The 25,387-nt window shown below is 38.5% G+C and overlaps 1 protein-coding gene across 2 annotated transcripts in view; it reads right to left on the bottom strand.

The window, feature by feature from the left end:
- The window catches only part of LOC117928051 (valine--tRNA ligase, chloroplastic/mitochondrial 2-like), a 71,742-nt gene that overhangs the window by 25,660 nt on the left and 20,695 nt on the right, over window positions 1-25,387 (bottom strand). For both annotated transcript variants that reach the window (XM_034847817.1, XM_034847818.1), the window contains 2 exons: window positions 19,165-19,256; window positions 18,850-18,903 (listed from right to left, as the gene is read on the bottom strand). In XM_034847817.1, the coding sequence (XP_034703708.1) occupies window positions 18,850-18,903; window positions 19,165-19,256 (146 nt within the window). The remainder of the gene's footprint in view (window positions 1-18,849; window positions 18,904-19,164; window positions 19,257-25,387) is intronic.

Below are 25,387 nucleotides of genomic sequence, written 5' to 3'. Positions count from 1 at the left end.
ATGATTGTGTTATTGATTTCTTAGATTCTTTCTACAAACAACTGAAATAGAGATTTATGTCTGAGCTTGAATGTTTGTGGAATCTTGATAAAGTTTTAACTAAATTTGTCTTGACGTGTTCAATCCTTCAAGCCCTTTTGAAAATAATGAAGTGTGGCTTGCCTGCTTACCCATCTTTATCTCCTTTGTTTTGTTTTTCCTGGATTATTTTTCTTTGCTTCTGCATCTATGTATTTCTCCCTTCTCCTTGCTTTGGTGTTCTGGGCTACAGAGACCATAACAAGATAAATATTCCAAGAAAGGCAAAAATTTTGAAAGGAGCTCTGGTTCTAGTTATCATTTTGTGTCAAGTTCTCTTCTAAGGGGCTGCAAATACAAGAGCAAAATCTGGGATATGCAACGTGTGTGATACCCCGTGCTCATCTTGCATGCATTTTGACCGCGTGGCATTACTAGTGGGAAAAATAACTTAGGTAGTGTTTGTTTTTTTACTTAATTCTAAATAGAACCTTAATACTTAATAGTATTAAATATTAGATTGTTTGTTTTTGTAGTATTTTATTTCTATTAAGTATTAAAAAGTAAAAAAAACCATTGTGTCATTTTTTCTATTTGGAAAAAGCCACATATTTTGGCTTTTTCTATTTAGCAAAAAGTTTATAATAAGTCATGAAAAAGTAAAAAAACAAACAACCTAAATTCTAAAACTAAATGGTTTTCAGCAAAAAGCCAAAAAAACAAACACCACCTTAGTTTTCAGATGAAGGCAGTCAGGAAAAGTAGCTAGTCGGTGTTTTTTTTTTTCGATAATGCGGAGTTACTATCTCCTTGCAAGAGCAATGCCAGTGATGACCAGCAGCATACAAGTAGCGAAACAAGTAATCTTCTCAGTGGGTGCTCAAGTCATGAGCCATTCTCTGAAAATGCTGAAAGTGAGGTTATTTTGAGGGCTTCTCATACTTCTGAAGACATTGAGATGGGTCAACCTCTTGCAGAAGATAGTCATCTTCCAAATCCATCAACATTTCATGGTAATATAATTTTCTCAAATCAGCACAGAAAAAGCAGAATGATTTAGAATGCCCTGGTGATGATATCTCATGCATTAGTAAGGCTGATGGCCCAATTGGTGATCATAATGGGGAAGGAGACAGGAAGAACGTATCATAAAGTTCTACTTCAGTTAACAGCTCTCCTATTGCTATAGCTACTGTCAATGTTGAACCAACTTCACATTGTCTGGTTAGTAGTCATTGTGGAGAAGAATTGGAACTCAAATCTGAATTTACTAAAGGATCTATGAGGAAAACTGCTGGCTTATCAAACGAATTGAACCCATCAGAGATTTCTTCCTTAAGAGGTGTTTATGCTGGTCCAAGTCTAATATCACCGAAGGGAGAACCTTCTGAATGCTCTAGAAAACAAGTTGAATCATCATCGGTAAGAGTGGCAATGGCAACCTGTAGCTTTGGTGGTCAAATGCCAGGTATTCCCAACCGTGCTAGATCTGTGAAATCTGATATTGATTTGGATGATGGGCATCAAGCAACTGAAGCTGTGCAATTTTCAGACAAAAAGGAACATTCTGAGAAGTCTAGTGCATTGCTTGAGATATCAAGCGCACAGAAACGTCCTTTGCAATCTCAGCTTGTTGATGATAATGTTAAATCAGATGTTTGGAATATGAAGTAAAAGTTCATGATATATGTGGGGATGCAGGTCTGGAGGAACTGCTTGCTACTTATACCAAGTGCAGCGATGGGGCAGAGCACATTTACTGCATGCGCATCAAGCTGAAGAAAGCTCCCAGATGGGATTGGATGTGTAAAGAATGCATGGCCAAGGAAGAAACTCAAAAAGAAATTAAGGGTGTTATTGAGTGTCCCATTTCAGATAAGGACATTAGAAGATTTGATGCGAATCTGCGTTTGTTCCCTCGGTTCATCGATAATGATTTGTGACCTTGAACCATGAAAAATACAATTCTTCAGTCCTGCTACTTGCGGAATACAGAGTGGGTTCGTAGGGTTGCCGTTTATACAGGCAATGAAACCAGGTTGGGTATGAGTCGAGGTATTCCTGAACCAAAACTAACAGCTGTAGATGCCATGATCGACAAGTTAACTGGAGCAATATTTGTTTTTCAAATAGTGGTCGTCATTGTTCTGGGCATAGCTGGGAATGTCTGGAAAGATATAGAAGCGGTAAAGCAATGATATGTTCTACACTCAAAGGAAGGTCCATGGTATGAGCTATTGGTCATTCGTCTACGGTTTGAGCTTCTTTGTTCAATTATGATACCCATATCTATAAAGGTATCTTTGGATCTTGTAAAGAGCTTATTGCAACGTTCATTGATTGGGATACCCAGGTGATTGACCAAGAAACAAGTACTCCATCCTATGCAACAAATACGGTAATAAGTGAGGACCTAAGGCAGGTTGAGTATACTTTGACTGATAAAACTGGAACTCTTACTGAGAATAGAATGATCTTTAGAAGATGTTGTATTAGAGGCATTTTCTATGGAAATGAGAGTGGGGATGCTTTGAAAGATGTGGAGCTGCTGAACGCTGTTTCCAGTGGTCCTCCTTATGATATTCGATTTCTTACAACTATGGCAATATGCAATACAGTTATACCCGTGAAAAGCAAAACTGGAGCAATCTCATTCGAGGCACAATCTCAAGATGAGGATGCTCTTGTTCAGGCCACTGCTTGCTTGCATATGGTTTTTGTCAATAAGGATACAAATACTCTTGAAATCAGCTTCAACGCTTCAATAATTCAGTATGAAGTATTGGACACTCTGGAATTCACTTCTGATAGGAAAAGGATGTCAGTTATGGTGAAGGATTGCCAGAATAGAAAGATTTTCCTTTTGTCAAAAAGGAACAGATGAAGTCATCATACCTTATGCATGTGCTGGACAAGAAACATGAGCTTTTACTGAAGCTGTAGAACAATTTTCTCAATTGGGACTATGCACGATATGCTTGGCTTGGCGAAAGCTTAAAGAAGATGAATATTGAGATTGGTCTTTGATGTTTAAAGAGGCTAATAGGACATTGGTTGATAGGGAGTGGAGTCAAGCTGAGGTCTGCCAAAGACTAGAACATGACCTTGAAATCCTTGGTGTTACGGCAATAGAAGATCATCTACAGGATGGTATATCAGAAACAACTGAGGTACTTTGAAAAGTGGGAATCAACTTTTGGATACCTACAAAAGATTTAAGAATCAGCTTCATCAATACAAGCCCCAGAAGCAGTTTGCTAGAAATGTACTTAAGCTCTATGAGTAGACCCGTAAGTTGCAGCAATGTCTTTGATCGAGTCAGTACGCTGCTCTCCCTCAAGGTTCGAACCAGATAAAGGCAATTGGAGTTACGACTGGTTACACTTTAACTCCTTCATGGCCTATACAGTTGGAATTGCAGATGATATGCATTCCGCCATTGACTATATATCGATATGCAAGTGCTTATATTGATGGTATCGCTACAAAATACTCCGAAATAGTCGAAACAAAAGTTATTCAAGAAAAGATGGCAAACTGCAATGAGAGTCTATTGAAGGTCTCAGAGATGAGAGGTTTGCTAAATTCAATAAAGATGGAAAATAACTTGATGCCGATGTTCACCTCAAGCACGTCCGCGATGGTCATGCTGCTGCATATGTGGTGATTTGGATGGAGGACAGTGAGCCCACTGGTGAGAAATCCTTTTAAAACTTCCCAGAATGTTTGGGAAGCATCCCTGCTGTTTAAATGAACTTCCCGAGAAGTGCTTGTGTAACTAGCTAAGCTGGCTGCCTGAGTTGAACCACTGTGATATCATTAGGGGAAAGAAACAACAAAGGCTTAATGAAGAGACTGTACCCCGGGAGTTCAGAACTGGAGGTTATGTGTGACGTTGTTCGAGATTTACAATCAGAAAGGCTTCATACATGGCCAGAATACAGAGGATGATTGGTTTGGGATTGAAAAGAAGATGATCATTATTCACCAGCTTCATCCAATTTTGGAGACTTTCATGACAAAATTTTGGGTTGAAGCTGGTCATGTCTTTTCTTCAAAACAAATCATGTTGCCTGCCAAAAGAGGGCTCATTTCTCATGTCATAAAAAATGTTCATGTCCTTGGGGAAATTTGTGAGATAAATGCAATTAGAGTTTGCTAGCAAAAATTCATTTCCAAGGTGCCAATTAAATCAACTGCCAAAAAGTTCACAGAGCACTACTCTTTGGGATTTCAGTTCCTAGTGATATTGGATATAGGGAGTTTGTTTGTGATATTTTGTTCGAGATGGAGTCTAACGACGCAGGTTCTTCTGACATGAAAGCCATTGAAAATTGACGTGAGCCACTGAACATTTCTGCTCATGATAAGAAGAGTTGTAGGAAAAGTTGGCCAGGTTGTTTGATGACCATTGATGTCCAATCAGTTCGACATTTTCGGCTACAGTAGGCACCAGTTGTGAGTGGCTTTCTCGAGACGTTGTACCTAATTCCTGATAGCATTTCAGATCAGTATGAGACTTCAAGATGGAAATTTAAGAATTTCCCATGACTGCCAGATTTGGTACTTTGTTTTGAACAGAATGGCGTCTCGTGATTTCTGGGATCATGGCTCTGTGATGTTTTACTCGTCAATAAATCCTCAGGTCATATTGAACAAAGTTCAAAGAAATCTCGAGTTCTCGAAGCTTGGTGGGACAGCATTGATTTAGAAAACTTCGCAAACTATTACAAGAATAAAGGAAATGGAATTTAGTTTCATGCCCTGTCGGGTCAGTTCTATTGTACCTCTGAGCACTACAAACCTGTGAGAAGATAATTCATTAAGTAACCTCGATTTAATCCAAGATTTATGAAGGATAGTTTCCAATGACAGTCTTTTGAATCACCTTGGCTCAGAGTATGACCCCTTGCCCAATGAACAGAATGCTAACGGCCTCTGTTATTATTTCTAAACTAGTCCTTTATGTGAAATGACCAGCCATGATTCGGGACCTATTATCGGATTGATTTGGTCATGAAAGACGAAGTGTTGCACTCACTAGCTTGGTTGATTGCCATCAATACTGGTAAGATTCGCAGCGTTCATATAAGCTTTAAAGAGTCTATGAAACAGTAGCAATGCTGGATGAATATTCCAGCAACCACAGCTTATTTGCAGCCTTATGTGCATCCTCATCGAGAAGTTACCAACCATGCTGATTATCTTCGAGTTCCTCACCAGATGGGGGTCCGAAATCAGCTTTTGGCAAATTCTGGTTCTGCACTAACCCATCAGCAGATCCGTGACAATGCTAGTGGTGCTAATGGTGAAGATGATATTCCATCCAATAATCAAAATTGTCTAGTTCCAAAAGATCTATTAATCTCAGATGATACAATACCTGAAACAGTTCAAGCAGAACCTGTAGTTATGGCTGCTGCTGTTGCATCTGGTGCTGGCAGTAAAGATTTCATCCTTGAATCTTAAAGAAGGACAAGACATGATAACCTTTAATTCTTCTAACAGGGTTCCAGAAACACAAGGGGTTGGATCAGTCAAAATTCGAACCATTATATCTCCTTCCTCTACTTTATGGTGCCTAAAATAGGCATAGAAGAGAGAAGAGACATCTTTAGGAACCAATTTTACGATATTCAGTCTGACAAGAATCGAAGCTGGTGCTATGGTTAAACCTAATGATATTTCCATAACTCATGTTCGTGAATTGCCTGAGATTAAGGGGAAAGTTCAACCATCAAAGACCTACATCTCTTGGACTAAAAGCTGGGCCAAAACACCGTGAATTATAGCCTGGGAAAATCAATTCCTGATGAGATTACTACAAAGGGAAGAGTGATCAGTCACAGAATGGGGAGTATGGTAATTTGAGATTTGTGCATAGTGATCCTACCATACTTTCAGACTTTGGAAAAGGAGTCCGCGAAGAATTTTGGAACTGAATTTTTTTTTAACAAAGAGAGAATGAATGTTCAATTTGAAACAGACTTTGTGAAAATGAAAGCTACTGATGTTAACCTTAACGGCTTTGGGAATGGGAATTTGTGCTTAGATGGGGATTACAGGAATGCTATCTTCATATTTGGAGATAGAAGTAAGGAGATCTGTGCATTTCTGGAACCCATGGCTTATATGAAGAAAAGAGTTTGTTGATGAAGTGAAATTATGCAAGACAATATCCCTGCTCAAGCTTCAACTGCTCAAAAGAAGAGTAATTGTTTAGAACTTGCATCTTCACCATAGAAACTGCTGGTGGGATCAATGACGCTGCTAAATCTGTGGTATCTTCTGTTTAGGTGGGGCAGTTTGCTTGGTCACTTGAACAAGGAAATGCATTCGCTATGCAATCTCTTACAGAAGACGAGTATTTCTGCTATGCTCTCGCAGCGAGGAGGTTCCAAGGCCCCTTTGTAATTACTGCTCTGTTCAGAGAGTTTGCTGAATCATACAGCAGTCTCAAAATCCACGAGACGACCTCTACTTGTTCATTCCTAATGAGTATAGAGGGGCACAATCCCAGTGGATGTTATTTGACTCCATAAAAAGCATTATACCCTATTCCTGTTCCTACTAACGTGGAGGCGCTCACTGTTGCCTTTAAACAAAAGCAAAGATGGAGATATCTCAACTTCTCAGTCCTCAGATTTCTAAAAGTGTTTTATCTCAACGAAGCAAGCTGGATCAATGACGCCTTGAGAATGATTCAAGTCAAACTCGGTGCTCACAGGCCAGATTATTTTCTATTCCAGATTTTCAAGGATCGTGGAATCAGTTCACGAATTACCAGCAGCATTGACATGATGACCAAGATCAAGGACACTGTTATTAATCTGCCATTTCTTTCATGCTCCATAAATCGAACCCTCTTTGAGTACATCCCAACTCGCATTCAAGTTCTATCCTTTTGACATATGATTATGCTATAAGGGTCACAGAAATTAGCTCTAGGGTGGGCTTGAAAACCAAATTAAAGGTAGCAGATAAAAAAAGCAATCAGTGCACCCCAGTTGCACCTAGAAGTTAATCCTGAGTCAAATGTCTACAGTTTTGAAGAAATGTTGCTTGAGATCATCTCTGGGAAGGTCTTTTATAATGAGAAACCAGGGCCCCGCGTGAACCATGCTAGTGAATATTTGAATGATAAGAAAGAACTGTTTTGATTGTGAGCTGCGTCCAAAAGCAAATTCAAGACTATCAGAATGCTACTGGTCACAGGGATATTTTCGAAGAAAGGTCAGGGCACCTTAGACATTGTGCAAGCCAATTGCATTGATCTCCAAGTTTCTGCTGCCGGTAAACCCTATTTTAAGAAGACTTCCCTAAAGGCTGGAAATATACTCGAAGAAACTCTCAGGCACTGAGTTAGATCTCATAAAAGGAAACAAAGAAAAAATGAACGTCAGAAAACTTACGGAACAAGTGGCATTTCTCAGGGATTCAAGTACTAAAAAAATCTGGGTATTAGACAGTTGCAGCAGCTTAATACCGAAACTCCTGAAAGAAAATCTGAATGTAGGGAATTTCAAGGAATCAAAAAGAGCTCGAAGATACAGCGATGCAAGGCACTTGAATGCATACAAGGAGAGTGGGAAGAGAAATTCAGAGAGAATAACGGCAGCACCAACACCATCAATAATGCAGTCTCAGTCACACTCACAGGCCCCTCTCCAGCATGGCTGGCTTGATTCACTTATCCTCTGATGTTTCTTCTCTCCCTTATGAATTTACACATTTTTTAATCTGGATTTCAAAATCTTTTCCATTAAAAAACTATCGTTTCCTTTAAAATCTCATCTTTAGGAGTTCATAGACATTAAAATCCAGATTCTAAAATACTACTTGCTGCCATTTTCTTTTCGGCACGCGTTTTCACTATCTTCTTTGATTTTCAACTGATTTTCTTGATTTTCCACAAGCATGAATGAACTTCATGATTCCAAATAATGGAATTCATAGAATCAACTCATGCGAAATTAATTAGGGCTTTGGTGGGGGCCCGACATTCATGATATTCTCTTCAATATAGCTTGTTTGATATTTGATTGATTATGCTTCCTCTTTGTGGCATATATGAGATTATTTTGAATCTGTTATTGGGCTAACTTCGTTTTCCATAGAGGAGTATTGGCTTGCTATCCAGGTACGCTCCTCCACACTTACCCTTGAGAATTCTATGGACACGCATGCTACTAATAACTATATTCATACTTGACGTGATTCTTGGGTGCTTAGGTGTATACTTGATTTGTTTGGATAAAACACATGTTGTGTGATATATTTCTATACTAACTTTGATGTTTTATGATAGCGCTTGAGAAGAAGTCTAGGTACGCACCCTAATTCTCCTTTATTGTGATTTGATCTTGTTTGGCATGCCAGTTTTTAAAATTCACCTTAATCTACCTAGGTACCCTCAATTAATCAATTAATTGCCGCATTTCCCTCAACTTAGTCAGTAGAGACCTTTTTAGGGCTTAGAGGGGTGCTACCTTCGAGAGGTACCTTCCCAATAGGTAACCTAATCGCCGGACCTAGACTCGGGTTTTTTCAAAGACATGCTTTTCCAAAAACTATGGAGTCATTCTTTAGGGTTTTATTTCTTGTTTTATTTTCCCTTTCAAAAATAAAAATAAAATAAGTGGCGACTCCGACTTTTCCTAAAACAAAATTTTCACATAATAAAAGCGAGTCTCATCGGTCGAGTGGGGACGCACGTGAAAAATGCGGGTCCACAATGAGTTAAAGCAACCAAGGGTTTGAAAGAAGGAGATCCTTTTGTCCTATTTCTTTTCACTATTGAAACTATTGTTTCAAGTAGGATGTTGAGAGAATAGGAGAGTGGTTATTGGAAGGCTTAATAGTGGATAGGAGGACTAGAGTTTCTCATTTGCAATTCGCAAATGACATCATCTTTTCTTCAAGAGTTGGTATGGAAGATTTGTAAAATCTCAAGCTAATCTTGTTGGTTTTTTAGCGCATATCAAGACATAAGATCAATTTAGACAATAGTACTCTCCCCGATATAAACATGAGTCGGAACCAAATCAGTAGGTTGGCTTTGATGCCTAACTGCAAAGTCTCTAATTGGTTGTTATCCTACCTCGATCCACCATTAGGGGGAACCCAAAAGCAAGCGTTTTTCGGGATCCAATGATTGATAAAATCTCTTGGAGATTGAATGGATGGAAAAAGCCTTTTTATCATTAAGGAAAAGATAAATTCTAATTTAACCATGTTTGTCTCACATTCTTAGATATTTCCTCTTTCTTTTCAAGATTCCATCATCACTGGACTCAAAGATTGAGAATTGCAAAGATCTTTTCTATGGTTAAGGGTTGGTAAGGGTAAGAGAGATCATCTCATCAGTTGAAACCTAGTGTGTAAGCCTCAAGTGGAAGGCAAATTGGGGTTTAGGAATATTTTTCTAAGGAATTGTGCCCCCTTAGGGAAGTGGCTTCAAAGGTTTCTTAGGGAAAGTTTTTTCTCTCCATCTATGGGACATAACCTAACAGGTGGGACCTCAGAAAGCCTGCATAAGTTTTTCAAGATTTTTCTAAGCACACTTGCTTTGTGGTGGTAATGAGGAAAGAATTTGTTTTCGAGAAGATTTATGATAGGGGAATCAACCTTTGTGCTCACAATTTCCAAGTCTTTTTAGAGTTGTCACAGTTGGAAATCTTCCTATCTCATCTATCCTTAACATCTCTTCCCCCTTTTTTTTTGGAACCTCAATTTTCGTCGTAATCTCACTAACTTGGAGATAAAGGACCTTGAAAGACCTATATCCTCTCTAACTCATGCATACTTGTTTCCATCCGTCCCAAATGCAAAAACTTGGTCTTTATCTTCTGTGAAGAGAGAGAGAGAAAAGGGAGAATCCCTAATTATTGTTATTGAAAAACTGTAAAGAATACACATTGGACTTGGGTATATATATATACATGCCAGTGGGACCCACAATACAGTAAGGAAAGAAAAGGAAAAGGAAAAGTAAATAACCTAAATAACTATACATTATCTAACACTCCCCCTCAAGCTGGAGCATATATGTTATATGCACCAAGCTTGTTACAAATGTATTTAATTCTAGGACCTCTGAGAGATTTAGTAAAAATATCTGCTAGTTGATCATTTGAATTGACAAAACTAGTCGCCACACATCCTGATGCGATCTTCTCTCTAATGAAGTGACAGTCAACTTCAATGTGTTTGGTCCTTTCATGGAAGACTGGATTGGATGTAATATGCAAAGCAGCTTGGTTGTCACAGATGAGCTTCATCTGTTTATCCTTTCCAAATCTCAACTCCCGAAGAAGATGTTTCAGCCATTAGAGTTCACACGTTGCCAGAGTCATAGCTCAATACTCGGCTTCAACACTAGATCTGGCCACTACATCTTGTTTCTTACTCTTCCAAGATATTAGGTTACCTCCAATAAAAACACAATACCCGGAAGCGGAACGTCTATCTGTGGGTGAGCCAGCCCAATCTGCATCTGTGCAACCAACAACTTGGGTATGACCTCTATTCTCGTACAACACACCTTGGCCTGGTGTGCTTTTGATATATCGAAGAATGCGGATTACAGCATCCCAATGGCTATCACATGGTGACTGTAGGAATTGACTAACAACACTTACAGGAAAAGAAATGTCTGGACGAGTAATGGTGAGGTAATTCAGTTTACCTACAAGTCGCCGATATCTCCCAGAATCTCCTAAAGGCTCCCCCTGTCCTGGTATAAGTTTGACATTTGGATCCATAGGAGTGTCTACCGGTTTACAGTCTAACATACCGGTTTCTTCCAAGATGTTTAAAGCATACTTCCTTTGGGAAAGAACCACACCGGAACTGGATTGAGCTATCTCAATCCCTAAGAAATACTTGAGTTTCCCCAAGTCTTTAGTCTGAAAGTGGGTAAAAAGGTGTTGCTTTAGGTTTTGAATACCATTCTGATCACTGCATGTAATGACGATGTCATCCACATAAACTACCAGATAAATACACTGCCCCGAAGAGTTATGATGATAAAAAAACGAAATGGTCTGCTGTACTGCGGAACATGCCAAACTCCTGAACAACAGAACTAAAACGGCTAAACCATGCTCAAGGAGATTGTTTCAAGCCATATAGAGAACGGCGTAACCTGCACACTAAACCAGACTCCCCCTGAGCAACAAAACCAGGTGGTTGCTCCATATAAACTTCCTCAGCAAGATCCCCATGAAGGAAAGCATTTTTAATATCTAACTGATAAAGAGGCCAAGAACACATAGCAGCCATGGAGAGCAATAGACGAACAGAAGCTATCTTGGCAACAGGAGAGAAAGTGTCACCATAATCAGAACCATAAACCTGAGTATAGCCTTTAGCAACTAAGCGGGCCTTAAGGCGATCAACCTGACCATCAGGGCCAACCTTAACTGTGTAGACCCAACGACAACCAACTGTAGATTTACCAAAGGGTAAAACAACAAGATCCCAAGTGTCATTGGAGTGTAAAGCAGTCATTTCATCTACCATTGCCTGTCGCCAGCCTGGATGGGAAAGAGTCTCAGGGGTGCTCTTGGGAAGAGAAACAGAAGATATAGCAGAAACAAATGCAGAATAGGGTGAAGATAATCGATGGTAACTCAAAAAATTGTAAATGGGATGAGGATTACGAGTAGATCGATTACCTTTCCGAAGAGCAATGGGTAAGTCAGCAGAAGGAGGCAGAGCCGGGGCAGGAGAAGCCGAAGGGATAGGAGGTGAGTCAGCAGGTACTGCGGCCAAAGAAGAAGGAACAGCGACACGATGACGGCAATGATAAACCTGAAGTGGGCGAGAAGGCACTACATCAGGTGGGGAGATAATGGGAAGGGATAAGACTTCAGAAACAGGAAGAGACTCAGAGGTGGAGAAAAACGGTGAGTCCTCAAAGAAAGTGACATCAGCGGAGAGAAAGTAGCGATGAGTCTCAGAGGAATAACAACGATAACCCTTTTGAAGTCTGGAATATCCCAAGAAGATGCATTTTGTGGCTCTGGCAGAAAGTTTGTCCTGTCCAGGAGTGAGAATATGAACAAAGCAAGTACAAACAAAAACACGAGGAGAAAGGAAATAAAGTGGTTGGTCAGGGAAAAGAAGGGAATGAGGAATCTGATCGTGTAATACAGATGAGGGCATACGATTAATCAAATAACATGCTGTAAGAACAGCGTCCCCCCAAAAACGAAAAGGAACATGACTATGTAGAAGGAGAGTACGAGCTGTCTCAACAAAATGTCGATTCTTACGTTCAGCTACCCCATTTTGTTGAGGAGTATGAGTACAAGAAGACTGATGAATGATCCCATGTTGAGACATAAATGAAGTAAATGGTGTAGAAAAATATTCCCTGGCATTGTCACTGCGCAACACACGAATAGAAATATGGAACTGGGTTTGGATTGCAGCATAAAATTTCTGGAAAATAGAGAATAACTCAGCTCGATTTTTCATTAAAAATAACCAAGTACATCGAGAATAGTCATCAATGAAAGTGACAAAATACTGAAATCCTAAAGTAGACGCGGTCCGACAAGGACCCCAAACATCAATGTGGACAAGTTCAAAAGAAGACTTTGCCCGATTATTCAAACACTTTGGGAACGAGACACGAATATGTTTCCCAAGCTGACAGGACTCACACGCAAGCGACGACAAAGATGAAAAACTAGGGACCATTTTCTGGAACTTGGATAGACTAGGGTGGCCCAGGCGACTGTGGATGAGGAGGGGAGCATCAGTGGAAATGCAAACTGCAGGTGAAGGCGAGGTGAGGTGATAAAAGCCTTGAGACTCACGCCCTATGCCAATCGTCTTCCCCGTACTCCGGTCCTGCAAGGTCACAAATTTATCAGAGAAAGTGATAGAACAGTTAAGAGTGCGAGTTATTTTGCTGATGGAAATAAGATTAAAAGGACACTCAAGGGCATAAAGGACAGAATGGAGAGGTAGGGAAAGGAGAGGATCAGCGAAACCAAAACCTTTAGCCATAGTTTGGGAACCATTAGCTAAAGTAACAGTAGGTAAGGCAGAGGTAATAGTAATAGAAGAGAAAAGATCCTTATTACCAGATATGTGATCAGAAGCGTCAGAATCTAGAATCCAAGGTCCAAGAGAAGATGTGTGGGTAAGACAAGCAGAAGCATTACCAGTCTGGGCAATAGAAGCAACAGAAGCCGACTTGGTGGCCTGATAACGGAGATAGTCGTCATACTCACTGTCAATGAGGAAAATACCCTGAGATGTGGAGGAACTGGGAGGCTGAAGCGACTGAGGATCAGATGACTGGGCCACGTGGGCAGTGCAGGGAGGCCGCCCATGTAACTAATAACACCGATCACGAGTGTGGCCAAGCTTATTGCAATAGGTGCAATGAGGACGTTGACCTCTACCTCGGTTACCACTGCGTCCTCCTCGAGAGTTAGTTTGAGAAACTAACACAGAAGAATCTGAAGTGTTATCAGATGGCAAAGTCTGAGTGGAGGAGATACGGAGGAGGCGAGCAAACACATCATCCAAGGATGGAACGGAGGAACTGCCAAGAACCTGATCGCAGACGGTCTCGAGATCTAGATGGAGGCCAATAAGCGTAAGAACCATGAAGAACTTGTCGATCTGTATGCGTTGATCCCCAACATCAATAGTAAGAGGCATCACGGTCAAGAATTCCTCCTTAAGAGAGGCAATCTGGCCAATATAAGTAGATAAATCCATGTCTTGTTGTTTGACATTGACAATAGAAGAAGCCACCTTATAAAGACGTTGGATATCATTCGTGTATAGCCCTTTCGTCTGATTCCAAAATTTAAAGCATGTTTTGTAGGCCCGAAGATGATGCAGAATCTTAGGATCAACTGATTGCCATAACACACTACATAATTGTGCATCTATCTTCCTCCATTGTACTTTGTCAACCTCAGGGATATCCGCCTCCTGCATAACAAGGTGATCCTCATAACCTTGACCCATAAACCAAAGTTTCACAGAGGCAGACCAGGACAAATAATTTTCACTGCCAACCAATTTCTCCGAAGTAATCATAGGAGATCCAGATATGACAGAGGAAAAAGTGAAACTTTTAGTAGTCATATCTACTTATCTGGTGAATGAAATACGTTTGGATCGAAGAGAGCCTAATACAGCTTATCGCAGACTTCCGAAGACACGTGTAAGGCTCGGGGTGGAGAGGAAGTCACCGGAGGTCGCTAGAAAGGCGGTTTAGAGGGCCGACGGAGACAAAAAAAACCCCAAAAAATGCACTTTTAGGGCTCAGATGACACAAGCGCAGATGGAGGGTGGCTAGACGGCGTCAGGCGAGGCTGGAGGTGGAAGCACATGGCTGGAAAGTGCCCCACGCGCCCTCACGCGCTGGCGCGTGAGATTCAAGTCGCCGGAGAAGAGACGCGCGTGGTCGGCGCGTGGCTGGGATTCTTCCTCCGGTACTTTGAGAAAAGTTGAAGATCTCCTCCTTGCACACCTGATGGTATGGTCGGTGTCGAAAAAGGACTTCGCCGGAAAAGTCGCCGGCAGTGAGGATTTTCCGACAGCGGCGAGGGTTGATCGAAAGCTTTAGGAGATGGGAAGGGTGACCGGAATGAAACACAGTCACTGAAAGATTTCCCAGAATGGATTCACGGATAAACCGGAAATAATTAGGGTTTTTTTCTCCCTAGACTCTGATACCATGTGAAGAGTGAGAGAGAAAAGGGAGAATCCCTAATTATTGTTATTGAAAAACTGTAAAGAATACACATTGGACTTGGGTATATATATACATGCTAGTGGGACCCACAATACAGTAAGGAAAGAAAATGAAAAGGAAAAGTAAATAACCTAAATAACTATACATTATCTAACATCTTCTTTTGGCCTTTTTTTTTTGTTTTTTTTTTTTATAGGTAAATAGGAGAATATATAAAAAAGCGCTAGCAAATGGCACAACCAAGTACACATGCAGTATACAAAAAAAAGGCCTAAAGGCTGGCAAAAGAATAAAGGGGTAAGCCTAATAGAAACCACCCAAACCCAAACCCTTAGAAAGCTAGCTATCCCTCAGAATGACAATAAGCCGCCCGAAAGCCCTTCTAAACTTACAAACCATCATCCAATCAGGGAAACAAGACCGCGACCTCAAAGTGAGACAACTAAACCCCCACTGTGGGGCCCTTTCCCCTGATTAAGAGAGGAGAGCAATTGTAATTATCCAAACATTCAAGCTTTCAAATTTCCTTCTCTAGACAAGAAGACGAAGAATTCTTTAGCCTTATTTGTGGTACCTTCGTCTTAATCTTGTCCAATCTATCAAATCCAATTGTTTTCAATCCAATTAAATTTTTATAGAATCTAAGGTCACAGCCTATAATTGACTAGTGGCACACAAGAAAGTAAACACTAATGACATGCTACAATTGAGAAGACCTTACAAAACTCTTAGTCCTAACTATTGCATTTTGTGCATGAAGAGTGGAAAAATAGTTGAGTATCTTTTTTTACATTGTTTATTGACTTTAAGGCTATGACACAGACTAATGAGACTAGCCAGTTTAGATTGGGCTCCTCCTAGAAGTATATATGGCATGGTGATCATCTTATATAGGGCAACACTAGTGGAGGCAAGCTCCTTTAGCGCACCTTTTACCTAACATTGATTTGGATAGTGTGGTAGGAAAGAAATGTTAGGAATTTTTAGGACAAGTGGAGGACATCAAAGGCACTATGGGATCTAATTCATTTCTATTTCTCTTTCTAGGTCTCTTGCACAACAGCATTTAAGGACACTTCTCTTAATATTGGTCAACCCTATTAGTTTTAGTGCACAAATCAAAAGGGTTTGGATAAAAAGAAAAGTAGAAGGAGATGTGTTAGCCCTCATGGAGTAATGAGATGCTTTATATTGTATATCCTTATGTGGTACTATACCGATGTATATCTCCTCAGTATACTGAAGGACTTCAATCTTACATTTTTTTAATCAATTTTTGTAAATATGGGGAGGATTCTTCATCCTTCTAATATACTTCTTTACCTACATTTAGTACATATTTTGTTTCTTATCAAAAAAATAAATAAAATTTGTGATAATGAAAATCTAAAACAACCAATAAAATAAATATCAAATATTCTTGAAATGTTACAATTAAAAATCCTAACATTTGAGCTATTCTTAGCCAATCTTCTTCTTTTTCTTGGAATCTTAATTTCCATCACAATCTCACTAATTTGGAGATTGAGAATCTTGAAAGTTAGTCATATCTACCCTCACTCATGAGTCATGTGCACTTGTCTCCCTCTGCCCCATATGTGAGAGCCTAATCACTGTCTAATAACTTTAGGGTTTTGGCACAATCTATTCAGACAAGCTAGGATTGATTTGGTCCTAACCAAGAATATATGTAACATGATGATCATTTTATATAAGGGTTTAGAAAGCTCCATTAAAGGCAAGACCCTTTGGTAAATTGATTCTCACATTGCTTTAGACTATGAAATAAGAGAGATTTTAAAAATTTTTAGGATAAATGGAGGATGCTAAATACGTGCAATTTGCTTCACTTTTATTCCTCTTTTTGAGGCTCTTACACCATTACTTTGAAAGGCATTCCTCTCATTGTTGTCAGATAAGCTAGGATTGATTGTGTCCCATCCAAGATTATATGTGATACAATGATCATTTCATGTATAGGTGGTTTGAGGAGCTCCATTAGAGGCAAGACTATTTGGCAAATTGTTTGTCTCACATTGCTTTGTATTATGCAACGAGAGAGATGCTAGAATTTTTTAGATAAATGGAGGATACCAAAGACATGGGATTTACTTCATTTCTATTCCTCTTTCTGAGCCTCTTGCCCTAATGCTTTCAAAGCCATTCCTTTCAATGTTATTCAGCCTAATTGGCATTCAGTGTATAGTTCAAAAGTGTTAGGACAACATTGAGAGGAGCTTAGTTAGGACTTGTGGAGATGACATCAATGTATATTGTTTTGTGGTCTAAACCTTCTTGTATAGGCTCCTTGTATAGTGGAGAAGTTCAATCATGTTTTGATCAGGTTTTTGTAATTGTGGGGAGAACTCCTCATCCTTTTAATGTTCTTTTTATATATAATTAATATATCTTTGTTTGTGATCAACAAAAAAAAAAAAAAAAGTTTCATCCAACATTTTCATTTGTTTTTTTTAATTTCCTCAACTTTTTTAATTTTACAATTTTCCATCCCAAAAAATTGGTCACAATATTTCCACCAATATCAATATTTTCAACATTGGTCAACATTGAATCATAGCGGATTTTCAGATGGTTAAACATGAATTTGAGACAACTTGTGATGCAATCTATTATTTAGCATGATTATGTGATGCAGCAGCCAGGGGGAAGGATGTCAAAATGGATGGGTGGCAATACAAGAAAATATGGAATAGAAATGCATGCATTCCCAAGAAGCCAGAGATGACATATACTGAGGACAAGATAAGAGAGTGGTCCACGATGATTCACCATGTGCAGCAAACACCAATCACTGACCAGTGCAGAAGAGTGACTTGATTCAAGTTTAAGGCAGAAAGAAACAAGAGGGAGGGCAAAACAAATATGGATTCAAGCAGTGAGATAATTGGCAGTTATTTAGTTGGGGACCTAAGTGGAGCAATATGGCAGAAAGGATTCAAGTAGCCAACCCAAAGTAACTCAGACCAAGGATTTGTTGCATGAAGTTGAGTGTAGCAGTAAGAATAAATCTGACTTACTATTAGATTGTTTTTCAGTGAAAGAGAAGCATTAGGATAATGAAGTTTCAAGTAAACAGAGATCAACAAAATGTGAGCTCAAAACAGCTACAAGAAAGTTGACATTAGTGACTAATGAAAGCTAGCCAACATTTTTTCTTTTTCTTTTTCTTGGAAAAGAGCAAAGAAGAAAAAGGCTGACTTCCAACTTTTGAATTTTGAAATTTTCCTCCAACTATTTAAGTTTTGTAAGAAAAGGAGAAATGAGGGTCTGCTGAATTTTCTTAGCCACCATCAGAGACATGAGTGCATTTTCAGGAGAGTGAGCAAGTGTCCCCTCTTAAGTGAGTGGCCCCAAGCAATCAACTTATTATTTTTTGTGGAACAATTATATAGCTCTCTTCTTTGTTGACAACAAAATTCTTGTCACTCTGTGTTGTTGTGCTGCATCAAGTTATGAATCCAAGCAAACATAGTTCTTGAAGAAATATAGAATTCTAGTGGCAGGAAATTGGAAAAAACCATACTTCACTTATGATTACCAAAGGTATTCTTTATCTGTGTATCAAACTGAAGAGCAAAGAAAACAAGCAACAGCAGTATCATAGAGGAAATACTATCTTGCTTACCATTACAAGAGGCTATTAATAATTCTGCTGATACTCTAAGAGAACTGTCGAACATCCACGATGGTCCAATAGAAAGAAAGATTGAAGTTCTACTTTGACACAAACAGACCCAAAGAGTTGCAGGCATTGAATTTAGCTTCCTCCAGCAACTGGCAAATGTTTCTTGAAACCCTTATGTTTAACTTCTTATATTTTAAATAAACCAAGTATCAGCTACATTGCCTAGAAACCCCTTGATGGTACAATTTATAGTTAAACCACATGATATAATGTTAAACAAATCAATTATTTATTTGAAAACATCTAGTCAACGAATAACCTAGCTTTTAGATAACGGTGTTCACAAACTCAAAAATCTACCCTAAATTTTCAAGTTAGGTATTAAAAAAAAAAAAAAAAAGTTGCTATTGAGCTACAACCATCAAAATATTTGGTAAAGTAATTTAGATTATACCTTGATAAATTAAGCCTCTCTCATGAAGCCTAACAAAGGCCTCAATTACAGCCCCTGAAACAATTAAAAATCATGGCCTCAGAACATATTACAAGGTGTTAAATTATTAAACTTTTAATAGACAATTTCAAAAGCATATAAAAACCACGGTACAAATTTAACAAATAATTTGACAAACAACAAAATCAAGCTTCACATCCATGTTGTATAAAACTTAACAATTAGACCTCAAATGCTATCCTTCTACCAAATATATGAAGACAATCCAAACTTTTGAAATTGGTTGGAGTTTTACTGGTTAGAAAACTGTCTTACAACTTAGCTTCTCATCAAGGGTAAAGTGTTCCCTTGTCCAATCACAGGAAGCCCCAAGTCTCTTAATCTGATTTGTAATGGTTCCACCGTACCTAAAAAATAAAACATCAAATAAAAAATCCATAAAGGGAGAGTAATAGGACAAAATTCAGTAACTCAAATTTTCCATCTAATGTGAGCATATCAAGCTTAAACATTGGATATTCTACAACAATATGATACATTGGTTAGGAGAAAAAGTAACTGTTGTATCTGGAAACTCATCCAATGAATTAATAGCCTGTGAAGGGTGGTGGGCATGGACATTATATTTTTGTGCGTCCAAGCAAAAGTTTACACTTTTGTGTTGAAGAACCAGAATTTGAATTGGAAAATTATCCAAAGAAGAGGAGACCCACAATGAAGATGAACTTAGATGGTGTTTGTTTTTTTGGCTTTTTGCTTAAAGCTATTTAGTTTCAGAATTTAGGTTGTTTGTTTTTCTACTTTTTCATAACTTATTATAAACTTTTTACTAAATAGAAAAAGCCAAAATATGTAACTTTTTTTAAATAGAAAAAATAACATATTGGTCTTTTACTTTTTAATGCTTAATAAAAATAAAATACTACAAAAACAAACAACCTAATATTTAACACTATTAAGCATTAAGGTTCTATTTAGAATTAAGTAAAAAAACAAACACCACCTTAGTGAAGAATGTAATTACTATAATGGTATGACATAACGCCATAGTCTTGTAATATGACATTTGTTAGCCATCCCAAAGGTGAAAAGAGAAGAAGATCGGCGGCATAGCATTTTCCACACACGTATCTCTTGTCAAGGGAGCTTATGTACCATTGTTATTGATGGATTTAGCAGTTTAAATATAGCTTAACAAGAGCTTGTTGAGAAGCTAAACCTAAAAACAAAGAAACATCCAAATCTATTCCAAGTACCATGGGTTAACAACACCTCCATTCGAGTAAGTTACCATTGCTTGGTCACATTCCTTTTTGGTAAGCACTTTAAAGAGTTTGTATGGTGTGAGGTCTTACCAACAAAAGTGAGTAACATTTTGTTTGGAAGACCTTGGCTTTTTTATAGAAAGGTTCAGCATGATTGCTATGAAAATACATATACTCTCATACACAATGGGCATAAGAAGATACTTTGTCCAATGAAAAAAGTTCCACCTGTTAAGAAGTCGAATGAGGCACAACCAAAAAAGTTATTTACCATGTGTCAATGTGAAATAGAGAGCACAGAAACTAAACTTATTTTTGCTTTAATGGCACAGGAAGTGGATGAATTTAAAGAGAAAGATAAGGAATATCCAATAGGAGTACAGAATATCCTTGATTTTTCTAACTTGAGGCCTGCATAATTGCCTAATGGACCTCCTCCCATCCATGACATACAACTTGCCACAAGCTTGCTAATGACTCATAATTATTTCGAGAACTATCAAATTGTTTCACAACCTTCGAAAATCTTTTGAAATTTAGTACTTGTCTTACATAAAATTGAACAAGTTTAAAAGATCTTAAGATCCTATCTTACCACAATAAAGAGTCGATGAAGAAAGAAAGGGTGGAAGGAATTGTTTGGGATTTCAATTAGCCATGGAAAATCAATAGTACTCGAGGTGGAGGTTTTTTTCAAGTTAGAGTCAATTGATAGGGGAAAGCTTTTTAAAGTATATTCAAGAAGGGAAGGAAAGACATAAATTAACTTTAAGTAAGATTAGTATTAGTTGGAATTAAATTAGGATTAGTATGGATTGGAGTCAAATTAAAAGTAGCTAATTATGTTATAAGATAGGTGAATTAGAATCATAATGGGTTATTTGAATCCTAGTAGACTTTGAATGTCTTAGAGAAACCTATAAATAAAGCTAATTGAAGTAAACCAAAGTATTGATTGGTGACTAAATAATATTAGTTTTTTTGTAAGTGTTACAATTCCTTTTTTTTTTTTTTTTTTTTTTTTTGTTTATAGGCAAATAAGTAAAAAGGCGCAACAAAGTACACACGGAGTACACAGATATGGCCCAAAGGCAAGCAAGAAAAGAAAAGAGAAACCCACCTTCCCACCAACACCTAGCTCCCATGGGGGCTACAAATCCCCTAGCAGAAACCTAAAAATAGAAACATAAACCCCTACCCAAAACAAACAAAAAAACCCCTAGCATAATAAATTAAACACTAGTGGCCAATAGACACCCTTGCCGTTAAGTCCCCACCCCCCTCCCCTTTCCTTTTATCGTGGATGGAGCACTATTGTAATTGACGGAGCACTCAAGCCTTTGGATTTCCTTCTCAAGCCACAAAGAGGACATGGATTTTTGCCTTCCCCCTAACACCTTAACCCCATGACCTTTCTTCTATTCCAATTTTCTAAGAGGACGGCTGATTTCCTTTTCGAAACCTAAAACTAGCAACCCCAAACAATTGGAGAATGCGACAAAACCGCTAGGAAGACACACAAACTCCTCCCCTCCACCATGCCTCCCAAACTTGCATCCCTAAGAGGGTCCACCTCCTCAATTCTAGCCTCCGATACTGAAGGTCCCTTCACCACCTTCCCTAAAAGCTCCAAGGACCCATCTTGCACCCACAACTTTAAACCTAGGGTCGTAGGTCCCGAATAAGAGAGCACAAAAGAAGGATGTTAGTTTGCCTCCACTGCTTCATCAGTGATTGCTACCCGTGAGTCCACCAAAGGCACTAAGAGAGAGCCAAGGCTTTTGTTCAGATCACCTTGACTGCTCCCTTCACTTCTTTCTACTGTCACGAGCACAGAAGCCATGATTGCAACCCCAAAAAGCCTTGGCATTGCCTCACCGTCCCCCCCTCCCTCCTCTCAACCGCCACAACTCCATTGACTTTCTTCCAATTGAGACTCCTAGAAGGTCTTAACAAGACTCTAAGGTTTCTATCTCTTCTTCTTCTTATCTTTTTTTTTTATATATATATTTTTATTTCGCTTTATTTTGCTTTCATAAACTTTATTCCTTGCTCCTCTCTTTAAACCCTAAAAAATAAAAAGCATAGCCCACCAACTTGATTATAGGCATCCATTCAACGTTTGTCCTACATCAGTATTTTCCTTGACGAGATTTGAATACTAGGTCCCAATCTAACAATATAATGCTAAAAGGGGTGTCAAAAATATTATACTAGCTGACACCCAAAAAAGAGAGGAGAAATAAAGGGTCTATTTGGGAAGTGTTTTTGGAAACTATTTTTTGTTCTCTAAAACAGAAGTCACTCGAAAACATGTTTGGGAGTAGTGGTCTTCATTTTCTCAGTGCTCTACATGTTCCTAAAACCCTTGTTTTCAAAGAACATTCTAAAGGTGTTTTCTCCTATTTTTGACTACTTAGAAAACAAAAAAACAAGGGGTGTTCTATGTTATCAAAGAAGTGTTCTTTGTGTTCTCAAGTGACTCCTTCTCTACCTCTGCTTGAGAGTGTCTCCACTAGCATGTCTCCCTTGGGACACCCTTCTTGACATACAATTGCACTTTGTCGGCCCCAAGCTCCTTTCTCTGTGTGTATCACCCCCATTTCTTCATTCTTTGTACATTTTATTCATAACAACATATGATGTATCTGCATCAAACTAGGTATAGTTCCCATTCTTTGGTTTTGATTCCATCTTCAACCACATTGTAAATCATATATAGTTCTTTTCCCCTCATTTTATTTTCCCTTGTTTTTTTTTAGAAGTCTTCTTTTTTATTATTCAATGATTTAGCTAGATATGGTAAAATGAGACCTCCGAAGATAAAAGAAAATGAAACACAAAACCGATTCTTAAAATGTGTTGGGAAAAGAAACCTCTAAAGTCAAGTCAAATAGATTTTGCTAGATTTGGGCAAAAATGATTTTGGTTGCAACACACAAAACCGATTCTGAAAATGATTATAGTAAATCCAATACTTTGTTTTCTTGAAATAGTCCTTTGAATTTTCTTGGGCTTTCCCTCCTTGTACTGAATTTGTTTGACATGACGAGTCGTTGATGTTAAGAGCCAACTAGATTTCTAATTTATAATTTAATAGCAACTATTTCTTATTGTTTTCTGGATACTGATCTCTTAGCTTTATCAATACTTGCTGATTTGGTGCCAATTTGATTTCATGATCCAGCATGCTCTCTTTGATGGTTGGAGAGCAGGGAAATGAAAATAGGTTAAAGAGGTGCCATGTATTGTTGTGGGGGAAACAAGGCAAGAGTGAGAAACAATGAAATCAACTATTTGTGTTGAAAAAGAAGTGTTGTCCACACATAATAACATGGTAAGGAGTGAAAATGGGAAGAGTAAACATGGGAAGATGTCCATCTTTTTTGTAAGAGGAAATGGAAAGTTATAATGCTTTTATCTTCAAGTTTTTGGAGTATTTTTTTGATTGGTAAACAAGAAATGCATTAAAAGCATCAAAAAGAGCACACCAAAGTACACAGGATGTGTACTGCAGCTTCTCTTCTGTGGATTGTGTAGCAAGAGAGAAACGCTAGGATTTTTGAAGATAAAGGAAGATCGGAAGGAATGTTAAGGGATTTACTTCTCTTCTATTCCTCTCTTTGGGCCTCTTGTGTTGCAGCTTTTAAAGGAGTTTCTCTTAGTGTTTTACAACTCAATTGGACTGCAGTTTGTGATTCAAAAATTTGCGATAGTTGAAGATTTCTTTGTATATTGTTTTCTATAGTGGGGTGCTTTCTTCTTTGTTCAATTTCTGTTTTTGAGGGAAGGACCTCTCATCCTCCTCTTACTACTATAGAGGCTTTATTGTATATTTACTACTATTAATACATGTTTCTTCGTTTTTGATATAAAAATTATAAAAAAAAAAGGTACACAGGACGTATACAACAGCTGCTAAGAGATGGCCAAAAAAAAGGAAAAGGGAAACAAAACTACTCCCTCCCTTAGTGAGAACCCAACCAATCAATAAAATCACATAAGAATGTTGGGCTAATAGATATGTACAACCTTGGTCCAAGAAAACAAGTTATAAAGGAACAAGTTTTTTAGTCATAAGACAAAGAGCTCCTCATTTTCAAACAATCTTCTATTTCTCTCCTTTCAAATTGTTTAAAAGAGGCACAAAGGAGTTGCTCCACACTCTTTTCCACTTCCTTCCTTCACAGGACCCACACCAACCCAACAGAATCTCGCTTACTGAGGAGGACACTACCCAAGAAACACTAAAGAGAAAGAATAAAAGCTACCACAAAGCTCTTGCTACACCACAATGAAGTAGGATGTGGTCAATCGACTCCTAAATATGACAAAGGAAGCATTTGTTAGTAAGAGACCACCCTCTCCTCTAGAGTTGATCTATGTCAGAACTATACCCCATGAAGCCTCCCTAGTAATGAAACTTGCCTTAGGCAAAACCCAAGAGTTTCAAACAACAGCTTTTGAGAACAGGGTTGAACTCCCATGCTCTAGACAAGCGTAAAGGGACTTCACAAAGAAAGAACCGCTCTTCATCTCCAGCCATATCACCTTATCTTCACAAGAAAATGCTCCATGATATCAATCTCTTAATCATTTAGATTCCTAGAGAAACTAGGAGTCTAACAACCATTAACGTTAGACTGATTCCACAAATCCACTACCCATGCCTCCTTTGAGCTAGCTAAGGTATATAAGGAGGGGAAAGAAGCACACAATGGCCCATTACCATACCCCCTATCCTTCCAAAACTTAGCCGTCCTTACATTTCCCACAAAAAATGAGACTTTAGCGTTAACAATCACCCACATTTCCACAATCTGGCTATGCTAAAATCATATCTGATACACCACGTGTCATTCCAAAGCCCCTTAATGGCCCCCAACTCTGCCCACATACCCTCTCTATTACTCCAATGGAAGGGCCATAAACCTCGAGAAAATCCAAACAAAACTGTCCTCGCAATTTTTGAAGTGGCAAGAAATTAAGTGCTCACCTACGTCCATTCCCACCAAATCCAGCACCCTATTATCCCAAAAGACTAGGACCCCACCTGCTGCCCCCCTTGAGTTCAACACTCCCCACTCTAAAAATTCGCTTGCTCCTAAGCTGCACGCCAAACTAGTCGACATAAATTTGACTTTAGTTTCCTATAGGTAGACCAAGTCTACCCTTTGCACTTTAATTAAAGACTTTATAACCATTCTTTTATTGTTGTCATTAACCCCTCTCATGTTCCAAGATAAAATTCCTAACTTCATTTATCACTTGAG

This window comes from Vitis riparia, chromosome 13 (genome assembly GCF_004353265.1).
Source record: "Vitis riparia cultivar Riparia Gloire de Montpellier isolate 1030 chromosome 13, EGFV_Vit.rip_1.0, whole genome shotgun sequence".
Classification (NCBI taxonomy): Eukaryota; Viridiplantae; Streptophyta; class Magnoliopsida; order Vitales; family Vitaceae; genus Vitis; species Vitis riparia.
Note: the sequence above shows the minus strand (reverse complement) of the source record. Positions and strands in the feature narration are given on the sequence as shown.